The sequence below is a fragment of the Budorcas taxicolor genome, chromosome 14 (genome assembly GCF_023091745.1).
Source record: "Budorcas taxicolor isolate Tak-1 chromosome 14, Takin1.1, whole genome shotgun sequence".
NCBI classification, from domain to species: Eukaryota; Metazoa; Chordata; class Mammalia; order Artiodactyla; family Bovidae; genus Budorcas; species Budorcas taxicolor.
In genome coordinates this window covers 46815351-46838993 of record NC_068923.1, presented here as the reverse complement: position 1 = coordinate 46838993, position 23643 = coordinate 46815351, and the positions used below count along the sequence as shown (strand labels likewise).

At 41.8% G+C, this 23643-nt stretch overlaps 1 protein-coding gene across 1 annotated transcript in view; it reads left to right on the top strand.

Moving 5' to 3' along the window:
• SLCO5A1 (solute carrier organic anion transporter family member 5A1) overlaps positions 1-13988 on the top strand; it is a 142625-nt gene extending 128637 nt beyond the window's left edge. The window contains exons 6-9 of the mRNA XM_052651859.1: positions 6204-6363; positions 8712-8953; positions 11188-11252; positions 13485-13988. Of these exons, the coding sequence (XP_052507819.1) occupies positions 6204-6363; positions 8712-8953; positions 11188-11252; positions 13485-13942 (925 nt within the window). The 3' untranslated portion in view covers positions 13943-13988. The remainder of the gene's footprint in view (positions 1-6203; positions 6364-8711; positions 8954-11187; positions 11253-13484) is intronic.
• Positions 13989-23643: the final 9655 nt, after the last annotated feature.

Sequence of the window (23643 nt, the reverse complement as noted above, 5' to 3'; positions counted from 1 at the left end):
CCAACCATCCCATTCTCTGTCATTCCCTTCTTTTCCTGCCTTCAATCTTTCCAAGCATCAGGGTCTTTTCAAATGAGTCAGCTTTTCACATCAGGTGGCCAGCGTATTGGAGCTTCAGCTTCATCATCAGTCCTTCCAGTGAATAGTCAGGATTGATTTCCTTTAGGATGGACTGGTTGGATCTCCTTGCAGTCCAAGGGACTCTCAAGTGTCTTCTCCAACACCACAGTTCAAAAGCATCAATTCTTCGGTGCTCAGCCTTCTTAATGGTCCAACTCTCACATCCATTCATGACTACTGGAAAAACCATAGCTTTGACTAGATGGCCTTTGTTGGCAAAGTGATGTCTCTGCTTTTTAATGTGCTGTTTAGCTTTATCATAGCTTTCTTCCAAGGAGCAAGAATCTTTTAATTTCATGACTGCAGTTACCATCTGCAGTGATTTTGGAACCCAAGAAAATAGTCTGTCATTGTTTTCATTGTTTCCCCGTCTATTTGCCATGGAACCAGATGCCATGATCTTGTTTTTTTTGAGTGTTGAGTTTTAAGCCAATTTTTAACTCTCCTCTTTCATCTTTATCAAGAAGCTCTTTAGTTCCTCTTCATTTTCTGCCATAAGGGTGGTGTCATCTGAGTTACTGATATTTCTCCCGGCAATCTTGATTCCAGCTTGTGTTTCATCCAGCCTGGCATTTCACATGATGTACCCTGCATATAAGTTAAACAAGCAGGATGACAATATACAGCCTTGACGTACTCCTTTCCCAGTTTGGAACCAGTCTGTTGTTCCATGTCTGGTTCTAACTGTTGCTTCTTGATGTGCATACAGGTTTCTCAGGAGGCAGAATTTGTTGTGATCCACACAGTCAAAGATTTTGGCATAGTCAAAGAAGCAGAAGTAGATGTTTTTTCTGGAGCTCTTCTGCTTTTTCTTTGATCCAACGGATGTTGGCAACTGATCTCTGATTCCTCTGCCTTTTCTAAATTCAGCTTGAACATCTGGAAGTTCTCCGTTCACATACTGTTGAAGCCTTCCTTGGAGAATTTTGAGCATTACTTTGCTGGAGTGTGAAATGAGTGCAATTGTGTGGTAGTTTGAACATTGCTGACATTGCCTTTCTTTGGGACTGAAATGAAAACTGACCTTTTCCAGTCCTGTGGTCACTGCTGAGTTTTTCAGATTTGCTGGCATATTGAGTTGCAGCACTTTCACAGCATCATCTTGTAGGATTTGAAATAGCTCAGCTGGAATTCCATCACCTTCACAAGCTTTGTTCATAGTGATTGTTCCTAAGCCCACTTGACTTTGGACTACAGGTTGTCTGGCTCTAGGTGAATGATCAGACCATCGTGATTATCTGGGTCATGACGATTTTTTTTTGTATAGTTCTTCTGTGTATTCTTGCCACCTCTTTTTAATACCTTCTGCCTCTGTTAAGTCCACACCATTTCTGTCCTTTATTGTGCACATCTTTGCATGAAATGTTCCCTTGGTATCTCTAATTTTCTTGAAGAGATCTCTAGTCTTTACCATTCTTTTTCCCCTCTCTATTTCTTGCATTGATCACTTAGGAAGGCTTCTTATCTCTGCTTGCTGTTCTTTGGAACTCTGCATTCAGATGGGTGTATCTTTCCTTTTCTCCTTGGCCCGCTGCTTAGATTAAATCACTGTCTGTTTTATTGTTGTAGGTGTGTGCTCAGTCGCTTGGTCGTGTATGACTCTTTGCGACCTCATGGACTATATAGCCTGCCAGGCTCCTCTGTCCATGGAATTTTTCAGGCAAGAATACTGGAGTGGGTTGCCATTTTCTTCTCCAGGGGATCTTCCCGACCCAGGGATTGAACCCATGTCTCTGGCATCTCCTGCACTGGCAGGCGGATTCTTTACCCCTGAGCCCCCTGGGAAGACATTTATTGTTGTATATTACTATAAATAAGCATCAATCCTTAAGCAGTTGATTTAATGAAGATTAGGCAACAAGCTTGCTCTTCTTTCCTGTTTTTTGTTCATTTTGGTCTCCCTGTGGCTAGTTTTCTTAAAGCTTCAATGATGGTAGGGCATGTCATTATACCTCTCACAGTTTCCTAGGCTCTGAAATTAGTCAGTTATCTTAGTTAAACTCAGAAATTCCTCCCATCTCTCTAATTCTATTATTCCATGATTTTTATAGTAATGTGTCATGTGTGACTCAGGTTTCCAGCTTGGACCATGCAGTTATAAGGCATTTGTTAGTGAGTCCTTGTACCTGACATGGAAAGAACACTTACATGGACCTTGAGTCAACATGAGCCTCTTGCTTGCAAGGCTGACTTGTCGGAGATTTTTTGCTTACTGGAAAGGTGATACCGTCCCTTTGCACAAGGATGAGTGTGGATCCTACAGTGCTATTGCATTGTGTTCTCCCAGGACAGGCTCGGCTCAGCTAATAAGAGGTTGCTTGGTGTGACTCAGATTTCAACACTTGCACTATTATTATAATCCAGTCTGTCTTCTGGAGCCTAAGTTATAGTGAAATAAGACATTATTATTCTTTCTTTTAAAAAATAATTTATTTATTTATGACTGTGCAGGGTCTTCATTGCTATGCACGGGCTTTCTCTAGTTGTGCTGAGCAGGGGCTACTCTCTGGTTGTGATGTGTGGGCTTCTCATTGCTGTAGCTTCTCTTGTTGAGGAGCACGGGCTTCAGTAATTGCTGGTAGGGGCTCAGTGGTTGCGGCTCCTGGGTTCTAGAGCACGGGCTCAATAGTTGTGGCGCACGGACTTAGTTGCTCCACGGCATGTGGGATCTTCCCGGGTCAGGAATCAAACTCGTGTCTCCTGCATTGGCAGAAAGAAAGTAAAAGTGTTAGTCGTTCAGTCGTGTCTGACTCTTTGCTACCCCTTTCTAGCCTGCCAGGTTCCTCTGTCCCTGGAATTCTCCAGGCAAGAATACTGGAGTGGGTTGCCATTCACTTCTCCAGGGGATCTTCCTGACCCAGGGATTAAACCCAGGTCTCCCGCATTGCAGGCAGATGCTTTAGCCTCTGAGTTACCAGGGAACCCTGACAGTATTATTTTTAAAAATAATTTTTGAATCAGTGCAGTGTAAAGGATTAACTGTGTCAGCATCTCTCTTTTTTTTTTTTTTGTACCATTATGGCCTTTCCCACTGCTTTTATTTGTTGTTTCTTTTGATTTTGTTAAAACTTTTGATACTCCATCATTTCTTTGTATCAGACATCATGATCTCAAGAGCAGAGCAAGTGTACCCAGGGGTGACCTGGGACTGTGCCTTTTGTTTCCAGAACTCAGGAAATCTTTTGCCTTCCTGTCATCATGTGTGTCGACATTCTCTTTAGATTCCTTTCTCTTGAGTGAACATACCCACAAAGGAGAGGTATTTGGAATCTGTGGCTGTCATAAATGAATACAAAGCATGCTGTTAATAAGAAATTCCTTGTGACTTCTAAATAGGCATAGTAATAACCCTACTGTATGGATTTGAAGCCTATCATTTTTAGTGACTATGCATGCAGGCATGAAAATTCCTTTTATTAGATCATGGCTTGCAACTTGGCTCTTGAGGAACTAGTGAAGAGCAATGCACAAAGAATATGTTTTATGTGATGCCAGTTAAAATAGCACTAGTCAGCCTTATAATGAATCATTTGACCTCCTTGGACATCCATTTCATCATCCATGAAATGTGGAAACAGGTCTAGAACAGAGTTTCTCAGATCAGTATACAGTACTGAGATTTGGGTTAGTTTATTCTTTCTTGTGGGGCCAGGGCTGTTCTGGGTATTGTTGGGTTCTTTATATATATCTATATATTTAGATTGAGGGCAGGAGGAGAAGGGGACGACAGAGGATGAGATGGTTGGATGACATCACTGATTCAATGGACATGGGTTGGGTGGACTCCGGGAGTTGGTGATGGACAGGGAGGCCTGGTGTGCTGTGGTTCATGGGGTCGCAAAGAGTCGGACACAACTAAGTGACTGAACTGAACTGAACTGATATACATATTTAAGATTTCTTTGATGTGGGCCACTTTTAAAGTCTTTGTTGAATTTGTTATAATATTGCTTCTTTTTTATGCTTTAGGGTTTTCTTTGACCCCAAGGTGTGTGGGATCTTAGTTCTCCAACCAGGGATCGAATCTGCCACCCCTACACTGGAAGGTGGTCTTAACCACTGGACCACCAGGGAAGGCCCCTATTGGATGTTTAGAAGCAATCCTGGCCCCTACCCACTAGATGTCAGTAGCACCCCTCTAGTCGTGATGAACAAAAATGTCTCTCGACACTGCCAAAATTGCCCCTGTGGAGAACTACTGGTTTAGAATCACCTTTTAAAGGTATATTCAAACTGTCAAATGGTATGATTCAAAATATCAAGCATTGTGGTATTATGAACATAATAATTACGAGTGCTAAGTCGCTTTAGTTGTGTCCGACTCTTTGCAACCGTATGGACTATAGCCCACTAGGCTCCTCTGTCCATGGAACTCTCCAGTTAGGAATACTGGCATGGGTTGCCATTTCCTCCTCCAGGGTATCGTCTTGACTTAGGGATCAAGCCTGTGTCTCCTATGTCTCCTGCACTGGCAGATGGGTTCTTTACCACTAGCGCCACCTGGGAAGCCCAATAATTACGAGTCTTGTGATAAAAATTACTTCAGTGGAGGGATGGGAATGACCAGAGTTTATTTTACTTTTCCCTCTTTGGAAGGCTTTCTTGATAAAGTTTAAATATTGCTATGAGTTTGTTCCTTTTGTTCAAGTTTGATGACTCAGTTATCGAGGTGCGAGGGAGGCTACAGGAGAAAAGCCTTTGAACAAACAACAGGAGGCTTCTGGGTGAATGGTTTCTGAACATAGTCATTAAAGGTAAATCCTAGCACATGACTAACACTCTTAAATATCTGTTGAATGAATGGATGATGAGTAGCTGGACAGGTGAATGAAATCTGCCATTTCCAGCCCATGTGGCTTTAGGAACAGTATTTCATGAGTGACACCTAAAAACGGTGGCTTTGAAAGTGAAAGAAGGAGGTCATTGGATGTGAGAACTCAGAGCCCCTTCATCCTTCCGTGGGTTCCCTCTGGGTACCTGGCTGCCTCTGCCTTTCCTTAGCCATCTCCTTATGCTTCTCCCTCTGGCCCTATATATCCTTACTTGACTTTTTTGCCCTGAACTGATTTTATTCGCGTTTTCCACATTGCATCATTTCTTTGAATCAGAAATCATGATCTCATGAGAAAATAGAATCTATCGTGTTTGCCGGTGAGTCCGCATCTACTCATTCTTTTCTTAACGCTTTTGGCAGGGCTGGGTCTTCGTTGCTGGGTGTGGGCCCTAGTTTCGGGGGCGGGCAGGTACTCTCTAGTGGCAGTGTACGGGCTTCTTGTTGTGGTGGCTTCTCATTGAGGAGCACAGGCTCTAGGGCACATAGACTCAGTAGTTGTGGCGCACGGCTTTGTTGCCCCTCTGCTTGTGGAATCTTCTCAGACCAGGGATCAAACCCATGTCCCATGCGCTGGCAGGCGGATTCTTAACCAGTGGGCCACTAGGGAAGTCCCACATCTGGGCATTCTTGAGGGAAGGAGAGTTTAATTGTTCTTCTCTGGTTGTCTGAATCAAACCAGTGCTCTGATTGCTGATGGTCTTCAAAAATCCACCTTCTTTTGATATTCTAGAGTCCCTTGTCTTTCTTTGATAATTTATTCCAGAGCAAAGGCTTTTGGTCAAAGGAACTGGTGTTGACACCTCTGATTGATGGATTCCGTATTAATGTCCTCATCACAATATTATTAATTTGGCACAAAAATATTTCTTCCATTTTACAGTTAAAGAAATTGAGGCCTCAATTTGTTACGATATAGAGCCAAGTGTCTGCAGTGAGTGAGTAGTTTAGTTCTATGAAGGTTAGAACTTCTGAGCTCAGATTAGCAAGATGGAGGGTGGAATTGAGGCATGATAAATAATATGAAACAAATGTACTAAGTCTGTAGTATGGGAAAATCGAAAAATGTTTTCTTTCTGTTCTGTTTTAAAGTCACAGAAATAATTGTCTAGGGTGCTACTTTCTGGTACCATGGCTTTGATTTCATGGGGACATATTCTCTAAAACGGACACCTTACTTAACATCAGGAACTGTCCTATGAATTTTATTTTGGCAAACGTTAACGGCTCATGATCTGCTTCTCTCTCTTAGGCCCTCTCTGACCATGCCGCATAGGAATCTGACAGGAAGCTGCAATGTTAATTGTGGCTGTAAAACACATGAATATGAGCCAGTCTGTGGATCGGATGGAATTACATACTTTAACCCTTGTCTGGCTGGCTGTGTTAATAGTGGGAATGTGAGCACCGGGGTGAGTATATTTCACAAGCTTCTGTAGTGTTAGATTTTGTTTGCAAACAGAAGGCTTCAGTCTCCCTTTTCCAAAAACTTCGAACAAGATACAGGCTATTTTCTGTCAAGGGCTTTCCAGGAGGCTCAGTGGGTAAAGACTCCTCCTGCCACGCAGGAGGCACAGGAGGTGCAGGCTTGGTTCTTGAGTCGGGAGGACCCCCTGGAGGAGGGCGTGGCAACCCACTCAGCATTCTTGCCTGGAGAATCCCATGGACAGAGGAGCCTGGCGGGCCACAGTCCATGGGGTCACAACGAGTTGGACACGACTACAGCAACTGAGCATGAATGCACATGTGCTTCTGTCAAAAACCCAGAGGAAAGGAAATTATGCAATAAATACTATTATTTTATTTCCCAGGGATAATTGGGGTTTGTTAATATCGTGCTCTGATTCCACATCATTCCCCTCTAGTGACTTCCTGTGCCAACCCAGTGAAACTTGATAAGGTTGAGTGCTGGATGTCTCCTTTGCTGCCCCAACAGGGCCCTTGTGATGATGGATGTGAAGGTCGAGATGACCATGCTCTGTGCTGCCAGAAGAGAATAGGAGAGCACCTCCCCTGCTCAGAGCCTGTGAACATGGGCAGTGGCCATTTTTCATAGACTATCAATTCAGATTTTTTTTTTAACGTTCAGCGTAAAGTTATTTCTGTCAGTTCAAGAATAGGGTATTTTGAGAATTCACTTTCCTGTGAATTATAAATAGGCAGTAATACTGTGGGAGAAGGTTTTCATATTCTACTCGTTCTTTATTGAGCCTGGTTCCATTCTTTGCATAATAACAGACTGTAGGCGGCTGCTTTCATTGAAAGGTTAAGGTGCCTTTGTTTGTTCTGTGCAGGTGATATGGGATGATACCGTTGACTGCGTGTCTTGGGGATGTCATATTTGATCTCTGAGTTTTAAACTATGGTGATGAATTGAGATTCCTCTTGCTGGCTCCTCATTATATAACTGGTGAGCTGCAGGGTGTGACTGAATTGAAAGGGACAATGAGACCTGCTCTTCAAATGAGGGCCACAGACCAGAGGACTTACTCCCCCCCAGGGAAGGACTTAGCCACTGAGTCCTCTGGTCTGTGGCCCTCATTCATACGAAGAGGCCCCCAGTCCTTGGAGCACAGGCGGCCACACAGCTCCCCATCTTCATATTTGTGCCTCCTGCTTCTCTGGGTGGCTGAGAGGTCACCATGACAGTGAGCTCAGCTGATGTCCATTCAGTAAAAGCAGCATAATAGGCAGAAAGGTCCATTGGCTGTTTCGTTTGAGACATCTTTTGAGTCCCTTTTTTAGCTGGTTTCAAAAGAAATAACCAGTGGTACATTTACTAGTGTTGGTACTGAAGTCGTTATGGTTGCATTGTGAATTCTCTGCATTTATTTAACAGATATTTACATTTGATCCTACACTGTTTCAGGGTTTTGCTAAGCACTCTGGTGAGCACAAATGAAAATAAGGTTTAGTTCCTGTTTTCCAGGGGCTTCTCTGTTTGGAGAGCCCAAGAATGAACATCCATTGAAACAGCATCTGATTATGACCCCAAATGAGGATATGGAACTTGGCTGTACTTGTGCACAGTTGCATCAGACTCTTTGCAACTCCATGGACTGTAGCCCGCCAGACTCCTCTGTCCCTGGGATTTTCCAGGCAAGAATACCAGAGTGGGTTGCCATTTCCCACTCCAGGGGGTCTTCCCAACCCAGGGGTTGAACCTCAGTCTCCTGCACTGGCAGATGGGTTCTTTTCCACCTCACCACCTGGGAAGCCCTTATGGAACATGACTAGTATAGAATTGAGTATTGGAGGCTTCTGATCAAAGTTTATACAACCCTGAGCAGCAGATTTTGATGTACATGACTAATATAGAATTGAATATTGGAGGCTTCTGATCAAAGTTTATACAACCCTGAGCAGCAGATTTTGATGTACATGACTAGTATAGAATTGAGTATTGGAGGCTTCTGATCAAAGTTTAAACAACAACCCTCAGCAGCAGATTTTGATGTTGTTAGATGCACTTTTTGAATCCTTACTGTTAAAATGAGGAAGATATTTTCTTCCCTTTTTTCTTTTTTGAGCTGTGCTGCACAACTTGTGGGACCCCGATCAGGGACGGAACCCAGGCTGCAACAGTGAAAGCCTGGAATCTTAACCACTAGGCCACCAGGGAACTCCCAGCAGATACTTTCAATGAACTAGTCTGCATATTTTTAAATGCTAGAATGATTTTAGAGCCTTTTAACTCTGACTGTTCGTATGCTGAATTTTGCTTTTGATCGGCATCCAACTGATCTTTATTACCACTTAGATGCGGAACTACACAGAATGCACCTGTGTCCAGAGCCGCCAGGTGATCACGCCACCCACAGTGGGACAGCGCAGCCAGCTCCGCGTGGTTATCGTCAAGACGTACCTCAATGAGAACGGCTACGCTGTGTCCGGGAAGTGTAAGCGGTCCTGTAACACCCTCATCCCATTCTTAGTTTTTCTGTTCATAGTGACCTTCATCACAGCGTGCGCCCAACCGTCAGCCATCATAGTAACACTCAGGTGAGGATGGTGTTCAGCGTCTAGGTTGGGTCATACACTCAGAATTGCCAGAATTTTTATCCCAGACTGGGGACTGATGTGGTAAAGTGGTGATGAAAGCAAAATGAGATTGTGCAGGAAAGTGCTGAGACATTTACCTGGTGAACTTAAGAGAAGGGAGTTTTCCCATGTCAGGAAGGGAAAGGAAGATGGTAACATTTCATTGAGCATCCCAGATGGCTCAGTGGTGAAGAATCTGCCTGCCAGTGTAGGAGACATGGGTTCGATCCCTGGGTCAGGAAGATCCCCTGGAGAAGGAAATGGCAACCCACTCTGGTATTCTTGCCTTAGAAATCCCCTGGACGGAGGAGCCTGGTGGGTTGTAGTCCATGGGGTAACAAGAGTCAGTCATGATTTAGCAACTAAACAATGGCAACATTTCATACTCCAGAACTTTTTTTATTTAGATGAATTATATCCCCATAGTTCAGTGAAACTTTTTCTGGATGCCTTTGGTTCCTGAAGTCTCTACTGAAAGGTTCAAGTTCAGGAGCTGAAAGCTATGACTGTATTAGCTACAAGAAGCCTGGCCTGAGAGGAGGTGACAAGTCATTTGGTGAAGTCACTAAATTGTAGATATGCCTCAGAATATTATCTCTGACCTTGTAGGTAGTTAATACTTCCAGGATCAGTGACCGTTGTTGCTGGGCTTGCAATTCCAAATGCTTATTTCATTAATTTCACTATCATATAACATTTTGGCATTGAATCAAGGAAAGGGCAGACTAGAAAATGTAATTTTAAGTTGTTCATGGTGTGCTTTCTTTGCAGTATTATATATCCCGTTTTGTGTATGTGTGTGTTTACTTCTGAGAGAGAACGTGGAGGTTTCCTTAATGGAGGCTCTATTTAAAATGTTGACAGCAACACATTCAAATCAGAGTGTTGGTATTTGAGGTAAAGGTGGCCATAGGCGAAGGAAGGGAGTGGACAGTGTGGTGAAGAGATGAAAGCATGGCCACAGCAGCTTTAGGGGGACTGGGATGCAGGGGGATGAAGGAAGGAGGGGTGCCAGTCTCCAGTCTCCCTTTTGTGCCCTTCCTGGGCTCCTTGGTAACCCAGGATGCTGGCTTCTGGTGGGATGCATCTGCTGAGATGTCTTTCTTAGCAAGGAGGTTGGGCTGCTTGCCTGCAGTTCTGCATAGTCTGGCTTCCCTTCTATGGGATGCTGAGTTAGATGTTGCTCAGCTTATGAGTTCCTTGACGGCAAGATAACAAATGGTACCCAGGAGTCCCACTGGTCCCATTGGTTTGGGACCAATCCTCAGATCCTCAGTCAGCAGATACTTATAGAGTAACAACAGTGTGTACCACACTGGGGAAATTGCTTTGAAAAAATAAAGAAATTAGGGGAAAAGATGACAAGCACACTGGTCCTCGAGAATTTCACATTGCATACTGAGAACCCCATGTGTATGGGCTAGAAAGATAAAGTACTTCATCGTGAAAAAAATGGGAATCATTGCTAATCTAATACTTTGAACTTTAATTCTACAAGAGATGTTAAATAACCAGAAAAGAGGTGCCTGTTTAACAATGTTTAAACATGGCAGATCATCAGTTGTCTTCTAACCCAAAACTTCAGAAAAGGAGCCATTTAATCTTTGCTAATTACAAAATCAATAGACTCCAATCATCCTGCCATGTGGGATTTACTTGAAACTTAAGTTTTAGGAAAAGAAGAAAAAATGAGGTGACGGGGAAGGATTCATTTTGTTTCTAACTTTAGACTTATTTCCAATACGTTTTGGGCCTGTTAGAAAAAAAACTTTCTTCTCTATATTTTTGCTTGAGAAATTGTAGAAGTAAATTTCAGTGTGCCATTCTGGAAAGTGCAGGCAAACAGAAAAAGAATACAATAGTTAGGATTATCAATTTTTTTTTAAAAGTTGATTTTGCAAGCTCAGAGCGGCTTCTGTACTTTCAGCCTGAACCTTTGTCCTTCCACCTGTTATTTACACAAAAAGTGGAGTTAATCAGAGTTCTTTGGAGTCTTCACTGGGTAGACCTTTATTCAGTGATTTAGCGATAAGCAGTCTTGTTCAACTATTGTTAGTAACTTCTAGTGAAATCAATATTTTGGCCCATTATCTATGTGGTCCCTGGCCCTGCAGCTAAGCAGTCCTAATGTCATAGGACTTGACATTCATTTTCTTGAGGCCCTTGTTCTAAAATATTTCTTTCCCTTTTTGTAGGTCTGTAAAAGATGAAGAGAGGCCTTTTGCCCTGGGAATGCAGTTTGTTTTATTGAGAACACTTGGTATGTTCCTAAATTTCCCACAGTGCCTTTTAGTTCCTCTTTGCAGATGCTAAATTTTCACTGTCCTTTAAAAATGTCAAGTCAGAGCATTTGTTACTAGCTAGGAGTTTACACGTTAGTGGGCAGGCGCAACTTCCTCATTTTCTGATTTGAACCAAAAGCTGACCGACTCTGTCACTGATGAAACAAAACAAAACTGACTTTTGATTGGTTTCTCTTTCACTCTGAGTATGCACTTGGACTAAGTTCCCCAGAGTTTTGTACAGTACGAAATCTTGAACCAAGAAACTGTTGTGGGCTTACAGTCCTGGTGTTTCTGTCCTGTTTGTGACTTTGTAACTTGAAAATGATGGGAATTAGTGCTTACTTTGTGTCTATGTGTGTCCGAAATTTTCAGTTCCTTATTTCTTTCTAGTAATTGTACTGGACTGGGTAAAGAGTATGCCGATCAGATTTTCTGAGGAAAAGAAATGAAAAATTCTAAATGGAAAAAAAGATGTCCAAATTGATACACAGGGACTAAGCTTTACTTAGTGGGTCAGTGGTAAAGAATCCACCTGCCAATGCAGGAAACACGAGTTTGATCCCTGGGTCGGGAGGATCCCCTGGAGGAGGAAATGGCAACCCACTCCAGTATTCTTGCCTGGAAAATTCCATGGACAGAGGAGCCTGGTGGGCTGCTGTCCATGGGGTTGCAAAGAGTCAAACGTGACAGCGACTAAACAGCAGCAAGATTTCGTATCAATAGAGAAGCTTGTTAGCCCTGTGTCAATGTGGTAAGTCACAGAGTTTATTTGGACTCGAAGAACATCCTTCTGACTTCTACAAACATTGCGTCACCTGTGATGTCTTGGGACAGTGACTGGGGAGCAGTGTGTGAAGTGCTCCATTACCTTGACTGACTTCAGTATATTTTTATATGACTTCCTCATTGTCAGGCATATTGTTTTCTTTCTTGATGGGCAGTCTGTCACTTCCTTCAGCTGTTATTTTCCTCAGTAATCAGTATCATCATCCACAGGACAAAAACCATTTTTTAAAAATTCAAACTGCTTATTTCAATTTTGAAGGGTGAAACATTTTAAACATTTAAAAATCATCTGACCCTTGGCAACAGGAATCCTCTCTGGTATTCCTGTTTTGTCTTCTGTGGTGGTTGACGGTCCAGACCAAGAGTGAGGACTTGTTAGTGGGCATCATAGGCTTCCAGTGCCATGAATTGAGTGGCTTATTTTTTTTTTTAATTTCAGATTTTAATCTGACTTTTTTGAGGGGAAGGTGCCATGCCATGTGGCTTTCAAGACCTTAGTTCCTGGGCCAGGAACTGAACCCAGGGCCATGACAGTGAAAACACAGAGTCCTAACCACTGGACAGGCAGGGAACTCCCCTCCCTAATTACACTTTTATCAGTGTAAATTTTTATGTCTAAAAATGTATTATTGCTTTTGTTTTAACTTAATAAAATTTTTTTTGCAAAATTCTTTTTTTTTTAGCTTTTTATTTTATATTGGAGTATAGTTGATTAACAATGTTGTGTTAGTTTCAGGTGTATAGCAAGGTAATTCAGTTACGAATATACATGCACCTGTTCTTTTTAGAGAAGGCAATGGCACCCCACTCCAGTACTCTTGCCTAGAAAATCCCATGGATGGAGGAGCCTGGTAGGCTGCAGTCCATGGGCTCGCTGATGGTTGGACAAAACTGAGCGACTTCACTTTCACGCGTTGGAGAAGGAAATGGCAACCCACTCCAGTGTTCTTGCCTGGAGAATCCCAGGGACGGGGGAGCCTGGTGGGTTGCCGTCTATGGGGTCGCAGAGAGTCGTACATGACTGAAGTGACTTGGCAGCATTCTTTTAAAAAATTTTTTTCCAAGTTAGGTTGTTATCTAATATTAAGCAGACATAAAAATGTGTTCTTGCTTTTTAGACATGTTGTATCATAATATATCTAATAAGTAATACTTATAAAATGAACATCATAAAATGTCTAAAAACCAAAGCACATTCTGACTGAGCTGTGACGTGAAAGATTTAAAGTAGTAGAGAACATGTCTATAATAAGAATATTATGACAAGATGTGATGTATATTTACAAAAAAACAAGTAACACAGAAAAACCACTCCTCTCAACTGATTTTAGAGTAAACAGGCATCCTGTTAATTTACAAATCTGTTTCCTCTTATAAGATGTGCTAACATTTTTTCTTTTTCTTTTCCCCTACCACTCTAGCATACATTCCGACTCCAATTTACTTTGGAGCAGTTATTGACACCACCTGCATGCTCTGGCAACAGGAGTGTGGAGTGCAAGGCTCTTGCTGGGAGTACAATGTCACGTCATTTCGTTTCGTCTATTTTGGTTTAGCAGCCGGCCTCAAATTTGTCGGCTTTATATTTATTTTTCTGGCCTGGTACTCCATTAAATACAAGGAGGAGGAACTGCAGAGGCAGAGGTGGAGAGAGTTCCCTCTGAGCACTGTGAGCGAGACCGTGGGCCGCCCTGACAGCGCCAATAAGGCTGCCCGGACTAGATCTTGTCCCGCTTTCAGCACCCAGGGAGAATTCCACGAAGAGACTGCTCTGCAAAAAGGGATCCAGTACACAGCACAGACCTATCCGGGGCCATTCCCAGAAGCAATAAGTTCCTCCCCAGACCTGGGGCTGGAAGAAAGCCCTGCGGCCATGTAGCCTCCCTCCTAAAGCTTGAAAATGGAAGACTTTGGTTTTGTTGGTTGAGTTGAATATGGCGACTTGAGAAACACCCGTGCCTTCTTTTCTTTCTTTTTTTAACCTCTAAAGACACAATCCTCAAACCAACAAAACTCACTATACACAGCCACTGTTGATTGAGGGCTGGATACCTCAACAAGAATGAGCCTTTCCTCCTTCTCTCCAAGGAGGAGTTTAGATAGATTTGTTACCGTTTCTGAGATGTTAATTTGATGCTCATGCTCTGATATGGTAGAAGGCTAGGTGCGTGGTTAACAGAATCTTGGGAAGTGTAATGGCAGTGCATATCATTAGCATACTCTCCGAACAAGGGTGAGCTTGACCGTGACTTTGCATTTACAAATCAAGGTTTTTAGATATGAACAACTACTGTGAGTTCTGCTACAAAGCACAAATGAATTTGCCTCAACTATGCAATTTGGTTGGAAAATATAAGTGCAGCATGTTACTTTTGCTTTCAGAAACTAAAGCAGATAGTTTTTTTGAAAAGAAGAAGCTAAACTTTCCCTAAAGTACTGTTCATAGCTTTTTAAGCCATAGCAGAATTAAAAATCAGGTAGAACTTCTTAAATGCTTCTCCAGAACCATAAGCATGGCATGAGAAAGGGAACAGCTACTTTGTTTCATAAGACACATTCTCTTTTAGTCTGTCTGTCCCACTATAAAGGAAGCTGCTGAGTCTTGAACCTGAGAGCTTGGATATAAACTACAGGAGTCTTCATAAGGGACTTTAACACTTGTGTGCTAAACAATATGGCTAGAAACTGTCATTTGAGATGCATAATAAGAAAAGAAACTGATGGCTTTCTCATCCAAAGAAAATTGCTGCAGAAATTCTTTAGCTTTTAAGGGCCCATGTAAGGGTTGTTGAGAATTGTAACCTTGACACTCAAAAAGAGTTGGGAAAAAGAAATCCCACAGGAGTAAGATTGAGTCTCACCTGATCATTTTAGTTATATACCTGGAAGCACTAGCAGGTCTGTAGTTTTCTTTTTTATGTGCAGAAAATTGCTGTGGTGGTTGTGAAAATGGAGTCATTTAATCAGGAAAGCTGTACCTGTGGCATGAAATTCATGTTGAACAAAGGAGGGAGATCTGTGAGCCAGATCTTGGTGATGATCCTAAGTAACGTTGAAAATTATTTAAAGTAAACTAGCCTGTCATACTGAATCCTACCTTATCAGAGTTCGAACCATTTTATACCTCCCTTTAGTTTCTTTCTATTGTAACTTTCCTGAACGGATTTTGTGAGAGGATTTTTCTGTTCCTAAATGCACTTGGGGTTCAACAGCCACCGTCCTTTTCAGTACCTCTCAGCACATCACTTTGATTTAGATCCACATAGAATGTTTTCTATGTGGTTCTGAAGGTAGGTGCCTCCTGATAGCGCTATAAACTGATGCAAGTTAACCTGTGGAATTTGGCTGCTCAGAAAAAGAATTATGACAACTCAGACTTAGGAGGGACTGTAATGTACAAATATCAGTATGATGGAGAACTGTTTCTGCCAATGAGCCTAGGCTTATGTGAGGCTGATTTGGGAAATGATTTTCTTGTCTTATTGACACTCTTCAGTAGAAGGAATGTGATTGACCCATGATTCCTGGCTTTTTGCCCTCTATCCATGGGTGCATGGGTGGAGTTGTGTGAATATTCCTGGTTCAAGATTGTTTTCTTCTGTAATTTAGGAATGGTGTTGGTCAAATGGTTCTCTTGGTTGCAGGCAGTTTATGGAAAAGTTCTCTATAGGGTGGAGTTGGCAGTTAGACTAAATAATGTATACAGAGTAGAGCTGGCAGTCCTGGGTGACAAGGACTTACTTAGGGCAGACTTGTTTGGCTAAGTCATAAGAAGCACCATTGCCTGTAATTATACTGTGTCTGTCAAACTTTGGTCAACTTGGTGTATTTTGAAGATCTTCAGAGAATATTGCTTTATGTCTTTGAGTCTACTCTGGGGCCTTTGTGATTCCCTTCACCCTTTGTGGGAGATCTTTGATCCTTTAGAAGAGAAAGTTTCTTATTGGGTTGGAGCAAAACATAGGTAGATTGGGAAGAGATGTGGTTATCTTCTAAATTTTCCTCTGATTGTTAAAAAACTGCATTGAGAGAATTTGGTAAGGTTGGCACTTCTTCTTCTTTTTTTTTGTAGCTAAGATTGTGTGTTTCAACACTCTTAGAATTTCTCTCTTCCTGTTATCACATTTTGAAAAAGGAGCACTGCCCTGAGAAATCTATGATCAGAAATGATGGTATCAGAAATCAAGTATAAATAGAGATCCCTCCCTGTCTTTACCTTGAAGATTCATTCAGTTCAGCCATCACTGAGTGTCATTTCCTTATCAGAAGCTATTTTACCCAATTACCATCTGCCAATCTATGAAATCCTTTGGGTTGATTAGGTCAACCCAAATTCAAAGAAATTGGCCTGAACTGTACACCACAATGTTGATGTTGTACTTCCTCAAATATCTGGTTCTTATAAGTAGCAGGTATATCATTACTGTGTTGCTGGTAAAAGTAAAATGAGCAGTAAAAATATGGGAGACTGATGTTTTGGAATATGCACCAATTAAGAGTTGTCCCCAAAGCACTTTGGGTTCAGGTGGCATCATTTGGAATATTAAGTAGTTAACTAAGGTGACTATTTGCTAAATGACACTATTTGATTGTATATACAAGGTCCTCATACGCTTGATAATAAATTGGTCATGTTACTTTACAGTCACCACTCCTAATATAAGTTTAATTGACACTCTCCGTGAGCTTAGGCTTCTAATTACTTGGGGTTTTTTTTTTTGGAAAGGTCACCTGGTTCTTTTAAAAATTCTGTAGTTTGAAGTATTATTTGGCCTTAATATGCAAATATAATATCCTTGAGTCTAGCCGATTAATTTAGAAACCCCAGGCGGTAGAGTGGGCAGTTGGCACACATCATTTTGGTTGTCTTCTTTAGCTTGACATCTTTATCTTTTGTAGGTGGATTTAATTCTTGAAAACAGTCAAGAACTAGGGTGGGGAAAAGAAAGGAGCAGCAGAGAGGAAGCGAATGAGCAGTCGTTGAGTGTTGGCTATTGGCAGAGCGTTTTTATCAAGCACATAATATGTAGCATGCATTTTAATCCTCTTAATAACTTTGCAAGATAGCTATTTTTTATTGTTCTTCTAAAACACAGGTCATGAACACTGAGGCTCATAGAGGTCAAGTGATTTGTTTAGGATTATACATAGTGGCCAAGTCAGGGTTTGGATGCTCATTTCTTGTTGTGCACTTCTTATACTACGTAATACTTACAGTAATTTTGGTTAACATAGGTAAGATGTGACTATAAGATAGTGAGGTGAAGCATTTCATATTTTGATGTGTTACTATTTCTGAAGAGTAGAGAAGTTATAATTTCCTTGTGTAAAATAGACAAAAATCTGTAGGAAACATCAAAATGGAATGTTTTTTGATATTCAAGGTAAATTTACATTTGTTTAGCTAAGTCTTATATTCACAATTGTTTGCCCTAACTTACCTCAAGTATTTATTTCTAGTTCTTATTTATTGTAGAACAAAACCAATTTTAGTGTTAACATTGCATCTCAGTAGTGTCTGAAATGAACTATTATGAGGAAAGGTGGTTCAGAGTTTTGAATCTGAGTTTTGGGGATTTCAAGTGTATGTTCTTTTTTGTCCGCTCCTCTTTCAGAATGTTAACATTTCTATTAGTTTTTTAAAATGATTAGCTTTTAAGTTTTTTAATACAAGTTTAACATGAACATACACAAAGTGTTACTTGTTAAGTGAACAGATACAAAATGTTATATGTTATGAACCAAACCACAACCCAGTTGTTACTGATTGTTACCCTTAGTAGCTACAGGAACAAATGGGCGCATGCGCCTAGAAATGTCAGCCATCGAAGCAGGGGCTTATCTGGAGGAGGTAATGGTAGTCCTGCCTTTTCACCAACCACCAAGACAATTCTCCCTGAGCCTGCATTTCTGTCTGGCATTCTTTGGTGGACTTGGAGCCAAAAAGTTTCTTCTTGGAGCCTGTTTTGTATCAAATACAGGTGCACCGAAGAGAAGCTTCATAGTTTGCTTGGACCTGAAGCGTTTGGAGATTCTCTAGTTGTGCTTGAGCAGGAACCTAGGGTGGTAGCCAAAAACAGTATGCTTTTGTGTTCACTTAAAGCATCCTAAATGACATCAAAATGTGATCAGAGCTACTGATAAATAGGTGCGTCTGTGTCTGCTAAGTCACTTCAGTTGTGTCCAACTCTTTGTGACCCCCTGGACTGCAGCCCGCCAGGCTCCTCTGTCCATGGGATTTTCCAGGTGAGAATACTGGAGTGGGTTGCCATGCCCTCCTCCAGGGGCTCTTCCCGACCCAGGGATCGAGCTTGCATCTCTTAGGTCTCCTGCATTGGCGTTTTTTTTTTTTTAACCACTAGCACCACTTGGGCAGCCCCAGAATACTGAGTATTCTAAGTAGCAGGTAGATATCAAAATACTGCATAATCCAGGATTGTTTAGGATGCAGGCTCGCTATTCCTTTTATACGGATGGGTGGAGATCCTTTGCACACACATAACTGCATTTCCTCTTTCATAGTTTGGAAGGGAGTGCCATGGCTGGCAAGGCAACATTTCTGGCCTCGTGCACTTTATCTTTTCTATCTTCTCTGCTTTCCTTACCTTCTAGTATGCTGCTGGCTGTGTCTGTCCCAGACTTCTTGCCACATTGGAATCAGATCTGCGTATGTTTGAAGAGGTTATTTTAAGCACCTCATTTTTACTCAGCCCTAGGAAGGGTCATCGTGCTAAGTCGCTTCAGTCGTGACTGACTCTGTGCAACCTTATGGACTGTAGCCTGCCAGGCTCCTCCGTTCATGGGATTCTCCAGGCAAGAATACTGGCATTGCCATGGCCTCCTCCAGGGGTTGTTCCCAGCCCAGGGATCGAACCCATGTCTCTTATGTCTCATGCGTTGGCAGGCCAGTTCTTTACCACTCGCGCCAGCTGGGAAGCCAGCTATGATGTAAACCCTCCCTGGGTATTTGCTTTTGAAACATTAAAAAATAAATGCCTCGGTGCTAGAAGTATTTGATGATGCATGCTCACTACAAAAATGCACCACTGACTTGACAGTATTTCACTGATAAGGGGCTGCATGTGCTTTGCTTTTAGAAATCTGGAGAGCTTCTCAGAAAATAAGCATTCATTACTCTCATTACCACAGTTAATTCATGAACTTAACGCTACAAAGAAGAAGAGTGTAAGAAGGATTACTTTTTTTATGGAAAACTCAGTGCTTTTGATATTTATTTTAGCAAGGATAATCAGATGCTAAAAATAATTTCAGAGAGAGGGGAAAAATATTTCAGATAATCTTTTCTTATTTCTTCTCCCCAAAAACCTTACACGCATGTAAGGTGTTTTTATAATATTGAGATTTTGAAGGTGTTGTCTTTATCTGGTATTCTACTATTACATACTGAAATTGAAGGAGAAGGTATTATTGAAAACTGAAGTAATTGCAGGGACGTATTAAACCAAAGGGGTGAACAAAACAAGTTTAAAGTTTGTATGTTGAAATGAAAGATAAGGATAATGGTAAGACTTTATAGTGGGCATTTTTCTTAAAATACATACCTCTACCCTAAATATTAATTTGAAAGCATGAGATAGGCAGGTCAGCCACCGATCTTTAGTTAAAGGAAAAGTGATACTGCGTCCAATAAACTGGTGTTAGGGCCCTAGTGGAGTATGTGTTCAGTGTGTGTGTTTTTGTGTATAGGGGTGTGCTTGTGATGAAAGGCTGTTTTGAGTTGTTGCTTAAAGGAATTTGATTTTGTGATTTTTTAAAATGAATATTTATTTGGAGACCTCTTAAGGTAATGTAAAAGGTGTATAATTTCCTGTGTTCAATAAAATCTATTGTCAATGTGCTAAGAAACATTGGTTTACAACATCTTGAATACTTGATCATTGCAAATTCAGAAAAAAAAGTTTTAAGAAAAAGAATAAAATGTGTGTTGGATTGAAATTTGTTTGTCTCTTAAGATTTTGGGGTTTGAAGAGATGATGTAATGATGTCAATGTTTTCTCCCACTGGAAAGACACAGGGGCCTTCCCTGGTGGTCTAGTGGCTGGGACTCCATGCTCCCAGTGCAGGGCCCTAGTTCGACCCCTGGTTGGGGAAGTAGATCCTGTGTGCCACAACCAAGACTTGGTTCAGCCAAAAAAAAAAAAAAAAAAAAGGCATATGGATTAGAGGAGATTAAATGGGCTTCCACTTTTTCTGGAAAATGGCACAAATGAACTCCTTACTTAACTGGTAACTTTTCCTTAAAGCCAAATGTCCAATGTGTGAACTATTAGGACTATAGTTTTTAGGAACCTGTGGTAGGATATTTTCTACTGAGTCACTAAAGAGAATAATTTTAAGCATTTCATCTTTTAAAATAAATTCAAACAAAATTTGGCGTTACAGAACTGTGTGCCTTGAATATGGTTGGTGTTATTCAGGATAGGCTATGTTATGCTTAAATAACATGCCAATCCCCAAATCTCAGTGGTTTCATAGCACAAAATTCATTTCTCATTAATAAGACACATCTGTGTGGGTCTGTTCTAGAGTCCTTCAGGGACCCAGCCTGACAGAGGCTCCTTCATCTTGAAGTTGCACAATTTGGAACTTTCAGAGAGAGTTTCGGTTGTAGAGGCAAGGAAGAAGCATAGAGAAAGGCAAAGGGGCTTTTCTCTGTCTCAGACTGGAAGTGACACATTGTATTAGTCTGAACTATTGCTGTGTCCCTGCCTAACTGCTGGATCCTGAAAGTGTTGGAGAGCAGATAGCAGGCATTTGATGGATGTTATTCTTTGCCAGGAAGTTGACCATGGTAGGTTTAAGGGTATTTCCAAAGGAGTGCAACTCATGAGTCTGTCATTGTTTAGTTGCTAAGTTGTGTCCGACTGTTTTGTGACCCCAAGGACTGTAGCCCACCAGGCTCCTCTGTCCATGGTGTTTGCTAGGCAAGAATACTGGAGTGGGTGGCCATTTACTTCTCCAGGGAATTTTCGAACCCAGTGGTCAAACCTAACATCTGCATTGCAGGTGAACTCTTTATCGCTGAGCCACCTGGGAAGCATCTCATGAGTCTAGGAATTGATAAACCAAAGGAAAGTCTCAAGCATAAAAAAGAATGATTTCCAAAGGAGTAAATATCAAAACTTGATCACCAAAGCAGTTAAAAGCTCCGTTTCCCTAGTCTCTACTGAATAACAAGCTAATCATTGCTCAGGGCGGCCAGGAGCTGGCCTGAGCCTAGAGGAAGAATTTGTGGTCAGACTCCAACCCCCACGGGGAAAAAGCACTAGATTTTGAGGGCTTATCCGAAGGGCAACAGCATTTTCTAAGTGTACTGGCATCTCAAACTTTTGGGTGAGAGGCAGAAGGAGCTAAATGAGCCTTGGAAATAACAGCATGACTCATGGACTGAGATGCAAAGTGGCTATATTTAGAACCCAGCTCCGGAGCACTCAATAGGTGGGAAGCAGGACAATTGATTTCTATTTACCACTCCCTTGCACACCTAAACTGAAAGGTCACAGTGGCCCAAGATACATGGATAATTGGAGGGAGTCTGTGCTTCTGTACTGATTTCTGGGCAAAACTTTCTTTTCCTCCATGGCTTCGTGTATTTAACAAAAGAGCCATTTATGCAAAGACCAAATAGTAACCCCTACCCAAATGTACCACCTTTTCTTCAATTATGTGTGTAATTTAAGCAAAAGGATTTCCCTTGAATCTCTTCGATAGCCCACACCTTCAAGGGAGAAGCAGAGCCATTCTGGATATTGCACCATTTGAAATAAACACAGGAGGAAAACAGTTTCTTTTTAAGGAATGAAGACACCAGAAATGTTTTGAATGTGACCACTCATCTTCCATGCTTCAGCCCCAGACTTGGTAAAACCTCAGCATTTTCAGAGCAGTTAAAAAGCATTCAGTTCCTTTTGGTCTTTAAAAAATTACCCGCTGGGCAGAGACAACCTCCATAGCTTTGCTTTATGGGAGCCAAAAAACATTTCTAATTGCTCAGAGTCACGGGGAAGCAAGGATATCGATATTCGGGGCTCACTCTTGAATTTAAACATCAAAGTTTGATGCAATCCCTGCTCATAATACCAATATAAATCAGTAGAAAGCTGAACTGTTCTTTGGCCTCCTGGAATGGCTAAGATCCTAGGCACTGAAGAAAGAGCAAGCCTGCCATGGATCAAGTTGTTCTAGATGTTTTCTTAGAGAAATGGTAGAGCTGCTACTTTAGAAATCAATATAAAGGGCTGCTTTGCCAAGGGTCCAGGCCCTGGGACCCAGCAGAGGTCTTTAGTTGCAATAGAGTGACATCTAATGGTCATTATGGAGAAACACAAGCTGTAATCTCTCAACCCTGCGGGTTCCCTGGCTGGACTTGGGTGGCTCTGTTGTTCCGGTGTTAAGTTGTGTCCAACTCTTCGAGACCCCATGGACTGCAGCATGCCAGCCTTCCCTGTCCTTCACTATCTCCCAGAGTTTGCTCAAACTCATGTCCATTGAGTCGGTGATGCTATCTAACCATCTTCATCTTCTGCCGCCCCCTTCTCCTCCTGCCCTCAATCCTTCCCAGCATCAGGGTCTTTTCCAATGAGTCAACTTTTCACATTAGTTGGTCAAAGTATTGGAGCTTTAGCTTCAGCTTCAGCATCAGTCCTTCCAATGAATATTCAGGGTTGGTTTCCTTTAGGATTGACTGGTTTGATTTCCTGGTAGCCCAAGAGACTCTCAAGAGTCTTCTCCAGCACAGAATCTGCCTGCAGTAGGAGACCTGGGTTCGATCCCTGAGTCAGGAAGTTCCCCTTGAGGAGGAAATGGCAACCCATTCCAGTATTCTTGCCTGGGAAATCCCATGGATACACTGAGGATTCTAAGGACACAAATGCTCTGCCTTACTGGAGAACAGAGGAACCAGAAATCAAATTGCCAACATCTGCTGGATCATCAAAAAAACAACAGAGTTTCAGAAAAACATGTGCTTTATTGACTATGCCAAAACCTTTGACTGTGTGGATCATGACAAACTGTGGAAAATTCTTCAAGAGATGGGAATACCAGACCACTTGATCTGCCTCCTGAGAAATCTATATGCAGGTCAAGCAGCAATAGTTAGAACTGGACATGGAACAACAGACAGGTTGTAAATCGGGAAAGGAGTACATCAAGGCTGTATATTGTCACCCTGCTTATTTAACTTTATACAGAGTACATCATGAGAAATGCTGGGCTGGATGAAGCACGAGCTGGAATCAAGATTGCTATGAGAAATACCAATAACCTTAGATATGCAGATAACACCACCGTTATGGCAGAAAGCCAAGAAGAACTGAAGAGCCTCTTGATGAAAATGAAAGAAGAGAGTGAAGAAATTGGCTTAAAACTAAAGAAATTCAGAAAACTAAGATCATGGCAGGCAGTCCTATCACTTCATGGCAAATAGATGGGAAACAGCGGAAATAGTGACAGACTTCATTTTGGGGCGCTCCAAAATCACTGCAGATGGTGACTGCAGCCGCGAAATGTAAAGACGTTTGCTCCTTGGAAGAAAAGCTATGACCAATCTAGACAGCG